This window comes from Rhinatrema bivittatum, chromosome 4, assembly GCF_901001135.1.
Source record: "Rhinatrema bivittatum chromosome 4, aRhiBiv1.1, whole genome shotgun sequence".
Taxonomy (NCBI): domain Eukaryota; kingdom Metazoa; phylum Chordata; class Amphibia; order Gymnophiona; family Rhinatrematidae; genus Rhinatrema; species Rhinatrema bivittatum.
Window position 1 is genome coordinate 52,515,970 of NC_042618.1, and position 15,997 is coordinate 52,531,966.

At 43.0% G+C, this 15,997-nt stretch overlaps 1 protein-coding gene across 3 annotated transcripts in view; it reads right to left on the reverse strand.

The window, feature by feature from the left end:
• The window catches only part of SYNE2 (spectrin repeat containing nuclear envelope protein 2), a 799,865-nt gene that overhangs the window by 172,132 nt on the left and 611,736 nt on the right, over window positions 1-15,997 (reverse strand). For all 3 annotated transcript variants that reach the window (XM_029598126.1, XM_029598125.1, XM_029598127.1), the window contains exons 82-86: window positions 11,354-11,485; window positions 7,329-7,525; window positions 6,616-6,748; window positions 5,297-5,479; window positions 1,896-2,042 (exon numbers count right to left, since the gene is read on the reverse strand). In XM_029598126.1, the coding sequence (XP_029453986.1) occupies window positions 1,896-2,042; window positions 5,297-5,479; window positions 6,616-6,748; window positions 7,329-7,525; window positions 11,354-11,485 (792 nt within the window). The remainder of the gene's footprint in view (window positions 1-1,895; window positions 2,043-5,296; window positions 5,480-6,615; window positions 6,749-7,328; window positions 7,526-11,353; window positions 11,486-15,997) is intronic.

The following is a 15,997-nucleotide window of genomic DNA, read 5'->3' on the forward strand; positions in this document are numbered from 1 at the left end:
GAAGGGTGTTTTCCATAGTTTAGTTTGGACTTTCATTAGAGAGTCATGCATTGGTAGTGCCTTGTACTGTTTAGGAGGCTGAATGAATTTTAGGTGCCCTTGTAAATCACTTATTACTTCTGAGTCCTCTTCTAAGCTAAATGGTATTGCTTCTGACATTTTCTGTAGGAAGTTGGGATATGTGGAGTTTTCAGGTAGCATTACAACTCCTGGATTATTCTGGCATTCAGTCTGATGATGGATCAGGAGATGGCACATTCAATTGAATGAGTTTGGAATCATCTGATATGATCTGTAGATTTGAAGCCATATCTGATTTGTGTATTTCCTTTGCTGCACTTTCTTTCTCGCAAAAGATGAAGGTGGGAGTTTCGCTTGTAAGTGTTCCTGCAACTTTTTAAAAATGGATTGAAAGACTGACTTATGTTGTTGAAACACTTGCTTCATATATGTATCTTCAAAGTCAGTCCACAATTTCTGCACAAAGGCATGACATTCTTTCAGCGGTTGCAGTGGTAATATGTGTCTGGACAAACATTTTATGTTGGCTTGAGTCTCCAATGTAGAAGGTGAGGACATATCACTTGATATTTTTGTAGGTTTTCTCTTCTTAAAATGTTTTCTTCCTATTTCAATGAGGTCTGAGGAAGACCTTAGTAAAGAAGAAGGATTTTATAGCTTGCAGGTACTTTTATGCTATTTCGGCTCTGTCTGCTCCAAAGCTCTTTTTCTCCCACAATGGTGATTCTCGGTGGCAATGTATTAGAGTTGGAGACTCTTGGTGCCAATGCTTTGGCATCAGTGAATGTTGTCAATGAATCCTGGCTTGTTGTCTGCCCAGTTTTGAAGAAAATTAACTTTTTTTTTTTGGAGATGTGTAGAGAAAAGAATAAATATGAAGTAGAAAAGAAAGAAAACACCCCTAAAGGAAAATACAAGTGGCTTTAGTTCTGAAAGAGATAAAAAAAATAAAATTTCACACTAGCAGAAGAAAATAGCACAAGGAGGAGACTTGGACAGAGGTGGCTGTGTGGAAAGGTCTGTGCATGCTCAGGAAGACCTCTCAATCTTCCTGAGCTCTGAGAGTGTCATCTCTGTGCTGATGGACGATGTCAACCACTTGGTGTGATTGATATCAGTCCTGCTTGTCCAGGGAGAAAAACATGTCCATTTGCATGAGCAGATATGTGTGGCTGGGGCCACATAGTAAGATCTGTACATGCTTAGAAAAAATTCTCAGTTTTTCTGAGCTCTGAGAAAGCTTTTTCATCTCAGCATCCTCAAATAAAGTCATCCACTCAGGAGCTGATTTTATCCTGCTTGTCCAAGGGGAAAACACATTTTACCCACGTAAATTGGCTGTGTGAAAATTGTTCTTCCTCAATGTGGCTAAAAACACATGCAATGTTCCATAATGTACTTACTTTTAGCTGCACTATGAGGAGGCATTCTTGGGGATGTGTTTTGGGTGGGGGAGAAAAATAGTGCACACAAATTGCATTTTGAAATCTACATGCATTATTTTCCACGAACAAAAGTGGCTGCACAAGAAGCAGGTGCAAGTGGCCTTGGGAATTTGTGCCTGCAACAAGCTTCAAAAGGAAAATAGGAGCGTACATTCCCTTTAGGAATTAGTACAAAACCTGCAGATGTTGCCCCAATGTGGGCAGTTTGAAAATGGATATCTCTCTCTCTCTCTCTCTATATATATATATATATACTTTACTTCTTAGGAATATTCATGAAAGCTCTCTCTTTTCTCACAAATAATTCCTCTGTTGCGATTGTATGATGTGATGAAAAGTGTTTCATTTACTTTCTGGATGTAAGTTTTATGATGTGACCATCCAAATATTTTCTTCTTTGCAGCTCTGCGCCTTCCCTCCCATAGTTACCTGATACTCCTGCAGAAGGTTTTTGACCTGGGCTGAGCTACTGTCTGAATCCACTGGGACCTCATCTTTCCTTTGCACGTTCACGTGATTCATCCATGCAATTAGGTCAGCAATCGCCTCACGAGATGGCAGTTTTTCCATTTTAAGCTGTAGAAAAGAAGAACATTTTATTTGCTCCCATTCAATTATCATTTAAAAGAAAAGCTGGCTCTTCTCTGTACCATATATTACTTCAAAATGGTACATACCCCAAGAAGTAATACTTGTCTTGCATCAAGTCAAACTTTGGCTACTTAAGTCCGTATTTTTGAAATTCTGAAAGCTGCTCTCCTGCAATTCCCCCAAACCCTCCCTGGGAGCAGAAATTTTGCATGATTTACCTCATGTGGCTTGCGATGTGCGATGCCACTTGTGATCTCTCTTGCTATGCATGGCTGTCTCCTAGAGGTGCACAGAAATTGTGCAGGAGGAGTTTCATGAATTTGTCTTAAGAGCCTATGCAATAAAGTTTAGCCTGTATGTTAAGGCTGCTCAGTAGAGACTAAAAAATAATGTGTTATGCAAGAAGGCCTTAACATGTATGCTAAATCAGTCTGAAAAGGTGTTAGCCTAAAATTAGCATGTACACCCATGTAAATGAAGGGTATCATATGCAAATAAGGCTTTACTTTGTGCATGTTAAATAGCATGATATGTTTGCTACCTGTTATTTAGTGTCTTTTTGCTAAAGCCAAAAATTTAATTCCTGCTTCAGACATGATATTTTTAGCATGCAAACTATTAAAAGGGCTCGGCTACTAGCAAGCACAATGTAGAAGGCATAGTGATTTTACTGTCTTTAATAAAGGGCCGTGCCATGTGCTCTTAGCAAACAACATGGTTTTGATTATTATTGCTGTCCCTGATAGCTTCTTGGCTTTGCAATGGGATAAAATTTATTTTTTTTAGCTTGAGTTTTGCTGCATAATCTCATAATAATGACTGGATAGCAAAACAGTGACCACGTTGATTTCTCCGCTTTGGAAATACTGCATGGTAAACAGAAGAAAGAGCTTTTTATTTAAATTCTAAAGCACAGAATGCAGGTTAGTAAATCAAATAGTTGAAATCAATAAACTCTGTGCCAGTTTTTCTCATTTACTCTTGGGGGAATTCTGCGCAAAAAAATTAAAAATTCTGCACACAAAAATTTAAAATTTTGCAAAATTCTGCATACTTTATATTGGTTAAAAATAACACAATTTACATGGCAGTCTTTAAGTAATTACATTTTAAATTAATACAGAAAAAAGTTATTACTTAAAAATGCAGAACTTTAAATATTTTGAGCAGAATTTCCCAAGAAATTCACTGTAAAAGTGTCCCTTCCACTCGCTCTCCCTACTCCCCTGGCCACTTTGCCCTCTCAGGCCCCAACTCCTTCACCTGCCAGTATCTCTCCCCTCCATTCTCTAGACTCAACCCCTCCCACTCTATCTTCACTCCCAGAGTTTGACCCCATTCTCAGTACTGCCCCTCACACAGGCTCCCTCTGCCCCTCCCTCTCTCACAAACATGCTCCCTTTCTCTAGTTCACATACACACACCCTCATACAGGTTCCCTCACTCTCTCGCACACACACATCCCCTCATACAGGGTCCCTCTCTCTTGCATGCACACCCACACAAGCTCCCTCTCTCACGCATACACCCTCACACAGGCTACCTATGTCTCTCTCTCAAGCACCCCTTCACACAGGCTCTCTCTCACACATACACAATCCCTTTACACAGGCCAGCACCCTCACATACACATGATCCCTTTTTCATATACCCCAGCTCCCAATCTCTCCCACACATACACACTCCTTCACAATTTCCTTATAGGCTCCCTCTCTCTGGCACCCCCGCTCTCTCTCAAACCCCCCAGCTTACCCCACTGCTCTCTCACCCCCTGTTTTCTCTCTTATAACCTCTCCCCTCCTCTCTCTCACACCCCTCTCCCTCCTCTCTCTCACACCACTCTCCCTCCTCTCTCTCACACCACTCTCCCTCCTCTCTCTCACATACACATCTCTCTACACACACTCACTCTCACTGAGGCCTTCATCTTCGCAGTTCGCCGGGGCCTTCATCTTCACCACGAATGGCGCGCACTCCATTCGCAGAATGCCGGGGTCTCCTGTGCCATTTTCTGCGCAGAATTCCCCCAGGACTACTTGTTGCATTTATTGTGAAGCACCTTGGGATACCATTTAAGTACTGGGCCAGTTATCTAGCATCATTTAGCTAATTAAGTTTGAACTTGGCTGTCTAAGTGGTGCCATTTGAATATCTGAGTACAGTACTTTTTATCCAACCAAAATGTTAGCTGCCTAAGGCCTAGATTCATCATTCATCGCAGAATGATGAATCCAGCAGGGGGGGGTGTCTCCGAATGCCCGCAGCCTTCGCACCACCGCGATGTCTTTGCTGCCGGCTTTCGCACCGAATAGCGCCACCGTGAAAGGTGGTGCTATTCGGTGCGCTACTGCCGACGATAACGTTGGAAACGTTATCCCGACAGCAAAGACACCGCCGACTCCTCCCTCCCCTCGCCCCGACTCGAATTTGCATGCTATCGCACGCGAAAAGGGCCTTTTCGCGTGCGATAAGCCTTTAGAAAATAACCCCATGAGGGGCGGGAGGGAGGATATTCCGAGGCAGGAACACTTGTCTAAGTTAGCTGGATAAACCCCAATATTCAGCGTTATCCAGATTAGTTACCTGGATAAGTCTAGCACTGCTATTCAGCTGTCCTAACGTTAACTGGAGAAACTTATCCATCTAACTATAAGATAGCTGAATATATTCAGTGGCATGGCTGTGTCGCCGATTATCTTGGCCAAGTAACAGGATAAGTTTATCTGGTTAACTTGTGCAGTGGCTGAATATTTGTTCCACTGTAATTAATCAATCAGTCACTCTTAGAATTCTGCATTTAAGTGTCTAATAGAGCGAAAAGATACTTAACAAGGGACCCTTCTAAAATAAATGCTGTTGGCACAGCTATGTTATTCTAAATTTAAAGTAAAAACAAAAAAACCCAAAACAAAACAAACACCTTTCAGAACTATGGAAAACATGTCTAAAGATTGAGGATCCCCAGGATTAAATTAGAAGGCTTTCATTCCCATATGTTCCTGGGAAAGAACAGCTCTGTTTTTTCTCAAATATTCAAAAGGTGCCCTATAATTCAACTGCTGTGACATTCACAGGGCTATAAAAGTATTCAGTAATGAATATGGCTTCCACTTAATGGCAAACTCATATATAGGTCCTTTGGGGAAAAAAAATAACCTAAGCTATCTCCATTAACATTTTTCTCCTGTGTTAAGCCTGCGTCACAATTATTCTTATACTGGACATAGGCAGACTCTTACTTCATGCAGTTTTTCTTGGGTTGGCGGAAGCTGAATAATCAAGTCTGCCCATTTTTGCTCAAACTGTACTAAACTGGATCGCAATACGGCAGTGTCGGCCTCTTTCAGGCGTAGAAGCTGATTCCCGGTGCCAATCACTGAAGTCTTGAAAGATGATTTTTCATCTACTTCTCTTGAGAACTCCTTTGAACAAAAAAAAAAAAAGTAAAAGGAAAGAAATGTGCATCCCTAATATAGAGAAATTTAGAGGCATTTGAGACAATAGCAAGAAGAGAAACAGATCATCATAAGGAAAGGGCAATGCCAAAATATCACAATTAGATGAATGAAATGTCTTTCTCTGGGGCAATTTTTAAAGGGATTCTCTGTGTGTGTACGAAGGACATCCCCTTCTCCAGAGTGGGCAAAGTATGCCCACTGTCCAGAGTATACTTTTCCTTGCAGGGAAAATAGGCAGTGCCAGGACCTGACTAAGAATGCGTGGAGAGCTGTTTTTCTTTAAATCCCCATGCATACTTTCTGACTGGGAGTTTGTACCTGCGAAATTTGCAGGTATTTACTAACCTTGCAATCCCCAGCAAGGGAAGACATTTTCAAAGGGAGCAGTTTATCTTTGAAAATGAACTTGCAGACCCCATGGGTACAAAGTATTTTCTGTCCCTCCCCCCTCCTCGGTCTGCTGGCTATGCAGGGGGACTGAAAAATGGCCCTCCCCATGCTTACTGCTTAATATTTCTATAGTGCTACACGACACACGCAGCGCTTATAGTGAAGCTTTAGAATTTCAAGTTTTAAAAAGCGAAGAAATTCAGCCCTGCCAGGGAGGGCACCCTGGCTATTAAGACAATCTCCTGAATGGTAAAAGAAAAGGGTATGGTTATATTGTGTTCTGCCCATTATTTTAAGGAGAAACACACGGCTAAATACATGGGATTCTTCTGCTTACACAGAAATGCAGGCACATTCCAGAAACATTTATTGAGGGGAACTAGATGGTGAGAGAGTTTTCAGAGAGGTGCCCTGTGAAATTCATGCTTATATCCGTAAGCAGTGTGCTTTATGCATTTTCTCCACCATAGGCAGAGCTGCACCTGCCCTGGATGCTTCTCTGCAGAAGATGCTAAATGGAGGCAAACAGGTCAAGGCTGTAACATCCTGCAAACTTATCAAACACTTAATAATGAAATCAAGAAATGGGGGAGAGGCAACCAAAGGAACATCCTGCCCTGGGTGCCAGAATGCTCTGCAAAAGCCTTGACCTCTAGAATCTAATCCTCCAATTTGCTCAAATAGTAAGTAATACATCTTATTGCCATTACGTAGAAACTGTTGATGTTGCTCTTGATGGTATTCAGGTCTTGCGTGGCACTGAGTGATTCTTGTTTCCAATAATTCAGTCGCTGGTAGGCAGATTCTAACCACATTGCCAGTTCATGTGAATCCTTGTTGTAACTGTGCAAAACAAGGAGAAGAGAAATGCAAGACTGTCATCCCTGCTTTGAAAGCAGTGAACCTATTTACATTTTTCCCTTTTTCCTTTTGTGATCTATGTGAATCCAGAGCTGAGACCATAATTGTGACTGAAGAAATTTATGAAGAGAAGAGTGGGAAATAGAACGACAAGTCAAAAAAGTGTCCATGTTCACATGTGTATGGCAATGACCAAAAAAAAAAAGATAAATATAACAATAAACATATTTAAATGCATTAAAAAATGTCAAATATATTCTCTGCTTCAACTACAGAAGACACTATTCAGTGGTCATGGCCACATCTCTGGACTGCTGTAATATTCCTAAAATTAGCTTGTCATATGAGGGACCGGGGACCTCTACATCTTGCGCCTTTCAACAGATTTCCCCCCCCCCCCCTTGTTCCATGTCCAACATTTCTAAAATTAGCTTCAGTATATGTAAAAAAGGCTTGATAGAAGCAATCGTGCTCTACTCGCTGGGAAGCTGCTAAGCTACCCTTGCTGAGCCTGAACTACGCTTGCGGTGCAGGAAGAAATGGTGGCTGATGCCACACGTACCAGATCAAATGCTGGAGTAGCGTGTGGAGTCTGTGCAGTTCATGGCTGACGCTTCTCGTTAAGGACAGCCACTGTTCTTCCTGCTTGGAGATCTGAATCTCTAACTCTGGACAGCTCACCGCAGTTGCCAACTTCTTCCCTTCTCTCAGTGTTTCACAAAGCTTGGTATGCCTTGCATCAATGCTATTTTTTATTTGCTTGGGAGAAAAAACAGAAATTATGTTAGGGGATGAAGGATGTGCATTTGTTTGCGACGAAATAGGAAATATAGATGATACTTCCTATTTCATTGCTGTTCTTGGGGGGATCCCCGAAATGACACAAAACGATAGGAAAACCCACGAAATTGTGTGTGGTTTTCTTATCATTTTTTTTGGGGGGGGTGGAGAAAGGGCACATAAAAAACCCCCCCAAACCCACCCCAACCCTTCAGATTTAATTAATTATAATCCCACACGCTCCTGACCCCCCCCAAAAAACTTGCCTAAAGTCCCTGGTGGTCCAGCGGGGGTCCTGGGAGTGATCTCCCCCTCTTGGGCAGTCGGCTGCAACTAATCAAAATGGTGCCGATGGCCCTTAGCCCCTGTCACATGGTAAGGGCTATCGGTGCCATTGGCCAGCCCCTGTCACATGGTAGGAGCAATGGATGGCCTTCACCATTTTTTAAGATGGCGCCGGCTATCCATTGCTCCTACCATGTGACAGAGGCCGGCCAATGGAACCGATAGTCCCTGACACATGGTAAGAGCAAAGAGCCACCGGCGCCTTTTTGTTTACTGGCAGCCGACGGCCAGAGAGCGGGAGATCGCTCCCGAGAACCCAGCTGGACCACTAGGGACTTTAGGCAAGTTTTGGGGGGGGGGGCGGTAGGGGGGGGGAGTGTAATTAATTAAATCTGAAGGGTTGGGGTGGGGGGGGTTTCAGTTCGGGACAGCCAGAAAAAATCAGCCTGAACCGCGGGAAACAAAATTTCCTGCGGCGGGCCAATAACGAAGGCTGAACCAAAAGGTTCGGCCGAATCACATCGCTTGCTGAAAAGACAGATGTACACGAGTAAGAGTAATCGCAGGGATCACCACTGCATGTACTTCTTATGGAAAAAAACAGATTGGCTCAGAGATAAGAGTTAGGTCAGGGATTTTCAAAACTACATAGACTGTTTTGCAGGGAAAAGATATCCGCAGAAAAAGCAGCTGCAAATCTCTGCAAGCACTTTTACTGTAGGTAGTTTTCAAAGGGAAAGTAGGTGTGGACTTTTCAACGACCAGAGTTTTGAAAATTGCCCCTTTTTTACCTTCTCAAAGCCGTGACAATTTTCTACAGCATGCACATGGAAACAAAGAGTTAAAGCGATGAGAACGTGGGTGCTCAGACAGCATTCTCAGGGCAGATCCCAGGGTGAGTGAAAACCTGTAAATGCAGATACTCTCTCGACTGTCAGCAAAACCCAGATCCTGCAAAAACCTCCAGGAAGTTAATCTTTCTGCTACTGGCCTGTTAAATTCACTTTCTTTCTCCATGATATAGATATCCTCCCACTTTACTGCAGATTATTAACAAAAACATATCCTGATGTCCATCTGCAAAACAAGTTCTTTGGATACACTTAAATGGCTCAGTTAAGAAGATAATTTGATTACCAAATGATATAGGAGGTACAGATTGAGTATTACCATGCTTTCTGTTTTTTGTTTTCAGAATTGTTTTTAATTTGTTAAGATGTGTTACAAAGACTTTGATTTTTTAATTTTGTAAGCCACTGTAATATAAACAAAATAAATAAATAGATTTTCAAAAGGTATTTATCTGGTAAATTGGCCCTGCGCTATCAACCTAAAGCCTTGTGTGGGCTTCCACAAAGCATGCACTTTTGGCAGGTTTTAAAAGAAGCATTTTGAGGTGAGGAGGAGAATTCTTATATAACGGGAGGAAGACCATGCACATCCATGAGATTTTCAAAAGTACACGTCCTAATTTACCGTCCGCCCTAACAAACAACAGATACAAAGGATGTGGGTAATTTTAGCATGTGCGTTCCACACGGCCTGAGTTTTCAACAAGAAACTCCCCGGGAATTTTCTCTTCAAAAAATTCCAACAAAGTAAGCAGGGTGAAAGTACCCACGTGCTTTGAATCTACTCAAAACTGTGTCTCCCCCCACCCCACCCCCAAGAGTGAGACCAATGTGTTAAGAAGCTTTGCGAAACATATTCAAAAGATCTAGCTCTAGCTTTATCTTCTCAGCAAAAATTAAAAACAGTTAAACATCCGTAGCCTGTGTAGCTGCAAAGAATGCCATCATTTTTATTGCGTGCAATACTGTAGTAGGAAATGTTCTAAGCAGAAATGCCCAGATGCTTTCTCTTTGAAAAGTAGCTGTCATAAAGCACACATGCTAATGGCACCTGCTATTTCTTATGGGATAAAATAGAATGCATGCTTTTCAAAATGACATCTACATTAGCTTAAGCAATTTATCTAAAGGTCACTTTTCAAAAGACAGTGGTCCATACCTGTCCTTTTCCCTTTATAGTTGTAGGTCAATAGCTCAACAATTCTGTCTTATAACATCGCCCTTAACAAAGCTATCAAAAACCTTTTCAGCGACTGCCTGAGCTTTACTTGCACAAGTTAAGATGCAGGCAGTCCATGCCCTTTGAACTGCTGCAGGACAGAACCTCTCTCTCAACCATTAAGCCAAACCTTGCCCTTTCAAACTTACCCTCCACTGACTGGCTAAATTTTGTCTGGGCAAATCATAGTCCTCACAAAATTTAGCCAGACAAAAAGAGGTGGCACTGAGGGCATTCCCACTGCATGCTTATAGGCTGGCTGGTCAGTGCTGATATTCAGTTCTGGCCAGCCAAAGTTACGCAGGTAACTCCTGGTTCTTCAAAAAGCAATCCTAAAGCTGGTAGGGCTAACTTTATCTACACAAGGCTGGATGAATATTGGCCTCTAAGTGAGCAGAGCAATAAGAGGCGAGAGGAAAAAGAGAAAAGGAGCAAAGGGTAGGTTGGAAAGGGAGAAAGAAGAGAAAGGCAGAAGGGAAGGGGAAAGAGGAAAATGAGTAAGCAAGGGAGGAGGAAGACAAAGAAAGGGAAGAGAAGAAGAAGAAGAAGAAGAAGAAGAGAGGGAGTGGAAAGGTGGAGGGGGAGAAAAAGTATCCGCGCATGGGGTAATTTTGTAACAGACTGCGGGAGAGCAGAGCAAAGCTTCAGGCTGGAGACACTTCACACGCTAACGCCAGCCCCTCTTCTTGCAATTTTAATGTTAACATCAAACAACTTATATTTTAGTAGGACTGCCTACCTTGCAGCAATGCACTCTCACCTTAGATACCTTAGTGCTGTATACAGGAGCTCCTCTCCTGGAGACACTGGGGCCTCCTGATTCCAGCTGGGCTCAAACCTTTATTCCCGTCCCAGCAGGGTCGCTACCCCCCCCCCCCCCCCCAGAGCTCTCTCCCTACAGGATTTAAGGTGGACCAGGCATCGAGCCTGGTCCTGCGCAGGTTAAGGAGGGATTTTAAGGACACTCCTTCACACAGCGCACACAAATTTCAAATCAATTACCTGCATTCTTTACATCGATTTTTAAGGTGAAAGTCCACATGAGCTCTTCCTTTAAAAATTATCCCATCAAAACTACCAGCGTGCATTTATACCTGCTAATTTTTTTTTTACAGATTTTTTTCTGGGAAAATCTGCACCCATACTTTTGAAAAATGCATAATTTCAAACCCTGCCTTAACCTCTCCAACAAGACCGCCTCTTCAAACTGTACGTGAGTACAGGCTCTATGTGCACGTTTACCTGCCTACTGAAAGGGCAGTTTTGTAAAAGCACATTTCTGCTGGCAAAGCACTGTTTCATCTGTGGTAATAACTTTGAAAATTACCATTTGCCCTCCTCAGAGACATCTTTGATTACAGTATTAATGAACTATGTAAGTAAATTATTAAAATAAATATACAGCATGCTTACTTTGTATGACTCCCCAAATATAACAACCTAAAAAGATACCTGGAAAAGGCTAATCCTTTCTAATAGTCTTTCTTCTGTCTCTTCTACTAAGCTCACAGAAGGCACTGCAGATTCAAGTGTAGCCAATTCTCTACTAAGATACGTACAGTCTTCATCAAATTCTGTCCAGTCCTAAAATAAGAAGAACAGCTGGGTGAAATCATTGTCATCGTTCTGTACATTTTGGAATAGGACCATAAAACCTACAGGTCATATATAAGACACAAGGAGGGTGCACAGACATTTTTCTTTTTCATTTCATGATGAATTCAAAATGATGAATATTTACAAAGGAGAATAGTCTTATTTAGACGATTTCAGCATCTATCACAATGAGAAACTCAGTCTGACAAACCAGTAGGGAAGCGATGACCTTTTGGTGTGGGACTCTGGGGGTAAAATACAGGGACAATTCAGGTGCACCATTAAGAAATGCTAACAGTTTCTTGGACACTCATCGCACATCCATAAACTAGGTTTTGTTGGCTTTTTTTCTCTGTGTTATGACATAACTGCTTCATGCATCATGACCAATCCCTGCACTAGGGGAACAACAAAAGGGTGGGCTGGGAACCATTCACTTATACTGAGACATGGGCAAACGTCTACAGAGGACTAGAAGGGGGGGATTATCTAACCATCATAAGTGGCCACAAGCCCAATTCAAGACACTTGAATTGGGGCATTAATTGTTTCATACTCGTCTTTCTTTACATTTTAAAATAACTGATCTGTGTTCCTGCATTTGAAAATTGAACTTAGCAAGTTTTAGGTTACTTTTTATTAATTTTATAAGAGAGTTTGCAATTAATTACATCATCCATGTTAGTCAACTACTGCTGCATGTCTTTGAAGCCTAAGGTTTTGGATTGCATAACAAGAAAAGGTAAATACTCATAGACCTGTTTGTCACTGTCCAAATATGCCTGATAGCCAGTGCCTTGCAAAGTGAAGATTTTACCAGGCCCATCTGTCGGCTATTAGCCAGATAAGTCAAATTTATCTGGCTAAGGGGTGGCTGCTGAATATCCAGCTACATTCAGAGGCTGCCATTTAGCCATATAAATCACTGACAAATTATTATTTACCTGATAATTTACTTTTTTTTAGGTCAGTCAGAAGAATCTAGAACAAATGGGTTATGCATCTCTACCAGCAGAGTGAGACTGAGCAGACTGACATTACAGTATATATATATATACCCCTGCAGTAACATCAGCCTGCTGGTATTCAGTTCAAAAGCAATTGTAGACAGACTAGCAAAAGACTTGATTAAAAATAGATAACCATTTCAATACTCAGCCGACGGGCAACACAGAGCTCAGATAAGAATGTAATAACATTAGTCTAGGGACTGGACTAACACTTACCCATAATCCCTATAATACGTAGTCACAAAGGAGGACCATACTATAAACATTACTCCTGGGGGAATTCTGCGCAAAAAAATTTAAAATTCTGAGCACAAAAACTTAAAATTTTGTAAACTTTATATTGGTCAAAATAATACAATTTACATGACAGTCTAAGTAACTACGTTTTAAATACATACAGAAAAAAACTTATTATTAGAGATGCAGAATTTTAAATATTTTGAGCAGAATTTCCCTAGAAATTCACTGTAAGAGTGTCCCTTCCACTCGCTCTCCCTACTCCCCCGGCCACTTTACCCTCTCAGGCCCCAACTCCTCCACCTACCAGTATCTCTACCCTCCACCTCTAGGCTCAACCCCTTCCACTCTATCGCCAGTCCCAGAGTTTGACCCCGTTCTCAGTACTGCCCCTCATACAGGCTCCCTCTCTCTAATACACTTACACACACCCTCATACAGGCTCCCTCATTCTCTCGCACACACACACATCCCCTCATACAGGGTCCCTCTCTCTTGCATACACATCCACACAAGCTCCCTTTCTCTCTCACACAGGCTACGTGTCTCTCTCATGCACCCCTTCACACAGGCTCTGTCTCACACATACACAATCCTTTCACACAGGCTAACACCCTCACATACACACAATCTCTTTTTCATACACGAGCTCCCAATCTCTCACAGACATACACTCCTTCCCAATGTCCTCATATAGGCTCCCTCTCTGGTACCCACACTCATGCAGCCCCCCTCCCCCTCTCTCACACACCCTCCTGCTCACCCCTCTGCTCTTTCACCCCCCTGCTCTCACCCTTACCTGCCCCACAACCCTCCCCTTCTCCTCTCACACACACACATTCACTCACACTGGGTCCTTCATCTTTGCCGCGAGTGGAGCGCACACTGTTTGGGGCACATGGGAGCCTTCCATCTTCGCACAAGCGGAGCACACTCCGTTTGCAGCACACAGGGGCCTTTCATCTTCGCCTTGAACGGCACATTGGGGCCTTCATCTTTGCGCGCTTTGTTTGTGGCATGCCGGGGTCTCCTCTGCTATTTTCTGCACAAATTCTGCCAGGACTAAAACATTTGGCAGCCAAGGAAGGGAAGCTGGATTCATCTGACTGTCCTAAAAAGGAAATTATCATCATTTCTTAGCATCCAATCAGATGAATCCAGAACATGTGGGATGTACCCAAGCTACTCCCAAATAGGGCGGGAGGCTTCCTGTGGTCCAGTCAAAGCTGCACATGGTAAAGGCTGCGTCTTCCTGGGCCTGCTCATCCAAACGATAAAACCTGGAAAAGGTAAGTAAGGAGGACCACGTCGCCACTCGGTAAATGTCAAGGGGAGACAGATACCTAACTTCAGCCCATGACACTGCCTGAGCCCTAGTGGAATGAGCCCTAACCTGACTAGGTAATGGCTTGTCAGCATCAACGTATGCTGCTGTGACTACTTCCTTAATCCAGAGGCCTATTGTAGCATGCAAGTACCGCCGTGAAGAATAAACAGGTGATCTGTTTTCCGTCAGGGGATCTGTTTTCCGTAAAGTTTCAGTAATAGCAGATACTGGATGATATGTCTCTTGACATTCAAGGGTCGCAACAGACAATACTCCTCTACATCTCTCTCTTTGTCCAGAGACGGCAGGGAGATGGACTGATTTAAGTGAAATTCAGTGACCATCTTTGGTAAAAAAGAAGGAACAGTATGCAGTTGTATCACCCCTGGAGTTACCCAGAGGAAAGGCTCCTGGCAAGGCAAGTCCTGCAACTCGGAAACTCTCTGCACAGAACAAATAGCCACAAGAAACATCGTTTTCAAGGTCAGTAACTGCAAGGACAGGCTATGCATTGGTCTAAATGTAGAATCTGCTAAGAAATCTAAGATCAAATTAAGACTCCATAATGGTAATGGAAACCGCAAAGGAGGACAAAGATGTTTCACTCCTTTCAGGAAATGAGCCATATCAGGATAAGCAGACAAGAAACCACCATTCACCTGACCCCTCAAACAGGCGAGAGCCGCTACTTGTACCTTTAAGGAATTAAGGATCAAACCTTTATTCAAGCCATCCTGCAAAAATTCCAAAATAGCAGGACCTTGGCCGAATGAGGAAGAGAACTTTGACCCTCACACATCAGGCCTCAAACAATCACCACACTTGCACATAGGCCAAGGAAGTGGAGAACTTTCTAGTACTAAGCAAAGTGGAAATCACTGCCACTGAGTATCCACTTTTCAGCAATCGAGCCCTCTCAAGGGCCATACCATAAGACAAAACAGAGTTGGACTTAGCAAGTTCCTATGTGCTGGAAGTTGAAGGGGAGAGTCCTCCTTGAGTCACTGCAAATCCGCATACCACGGTCTCCAGAGCAACCAAGAGCACCATCCCTCGTGGTGCTCGATCCTTCGGATCAATATGTCCAACATGGGCCATGGAGGAAAGACATACAGCAATTTGTCTTCCGGCCACGCCTGCACTAGGACATAGATCCCCAATGATTTTGGATCTCTTCTGTGACTGAAGAATTGAAGAACTTTCGCATTGCAAAAAGTCACCAGGAAGTCTAGGAATGGGGGACCTGTAAGTAAGTTTATGGGATCAGTCTGCTAAAGGACATTTTCAGTTCCTCTCCCACTTCACTTTATGATCCTAAGTTCAGGAAGAAGATAATGTATTTTCCTCAGAATTAGACTTATTTATCAGATTTGGCAAGATTTAGCATTTAGAAGACAAAAACAATTCCTGTCTCTAACATCCTGGCCACTAAGCACTAGTTTACCCTAAAGAAACTTCTGTACCATGGGTGGTTTCAAACATGCCATAAACCTTAGCATGCTTGATATATTAATACTTATGGCTAACTTACTTACCCATGGTCCCCAACTTCAGGCGATATACCCCTCTGTTCACCTCTTAAGCAGATGCTGGCTGGAGGTCTGGAGAATGTGGGCAGGGGAGAAGGCTTGCTTCTCTGTCTGGTACTGGCAGAGCTAGTGGGCAGTCCAGGAAGGAGGCTTGCTTCTGGTTCTGGGACTAGCAGAGCTGCTGGGCGGCTCTCGGCCCCTCACCGTCTGACTCCGTGTCTGCCTGTCCCTCAGAGGGGCACCTCCTCTCTCCGGTGCCCTGGCCACACCTAGTCTTCTCCCTCCTTGATAGCAGGGGCTACTGGGCTGCTTCGGATTTGCTCCTTTTCCTCCTTATTTGCCCATCTTATAATTTCCAGCTGATAAATATGCATAAGTTCATGTATAAGTATGTAGT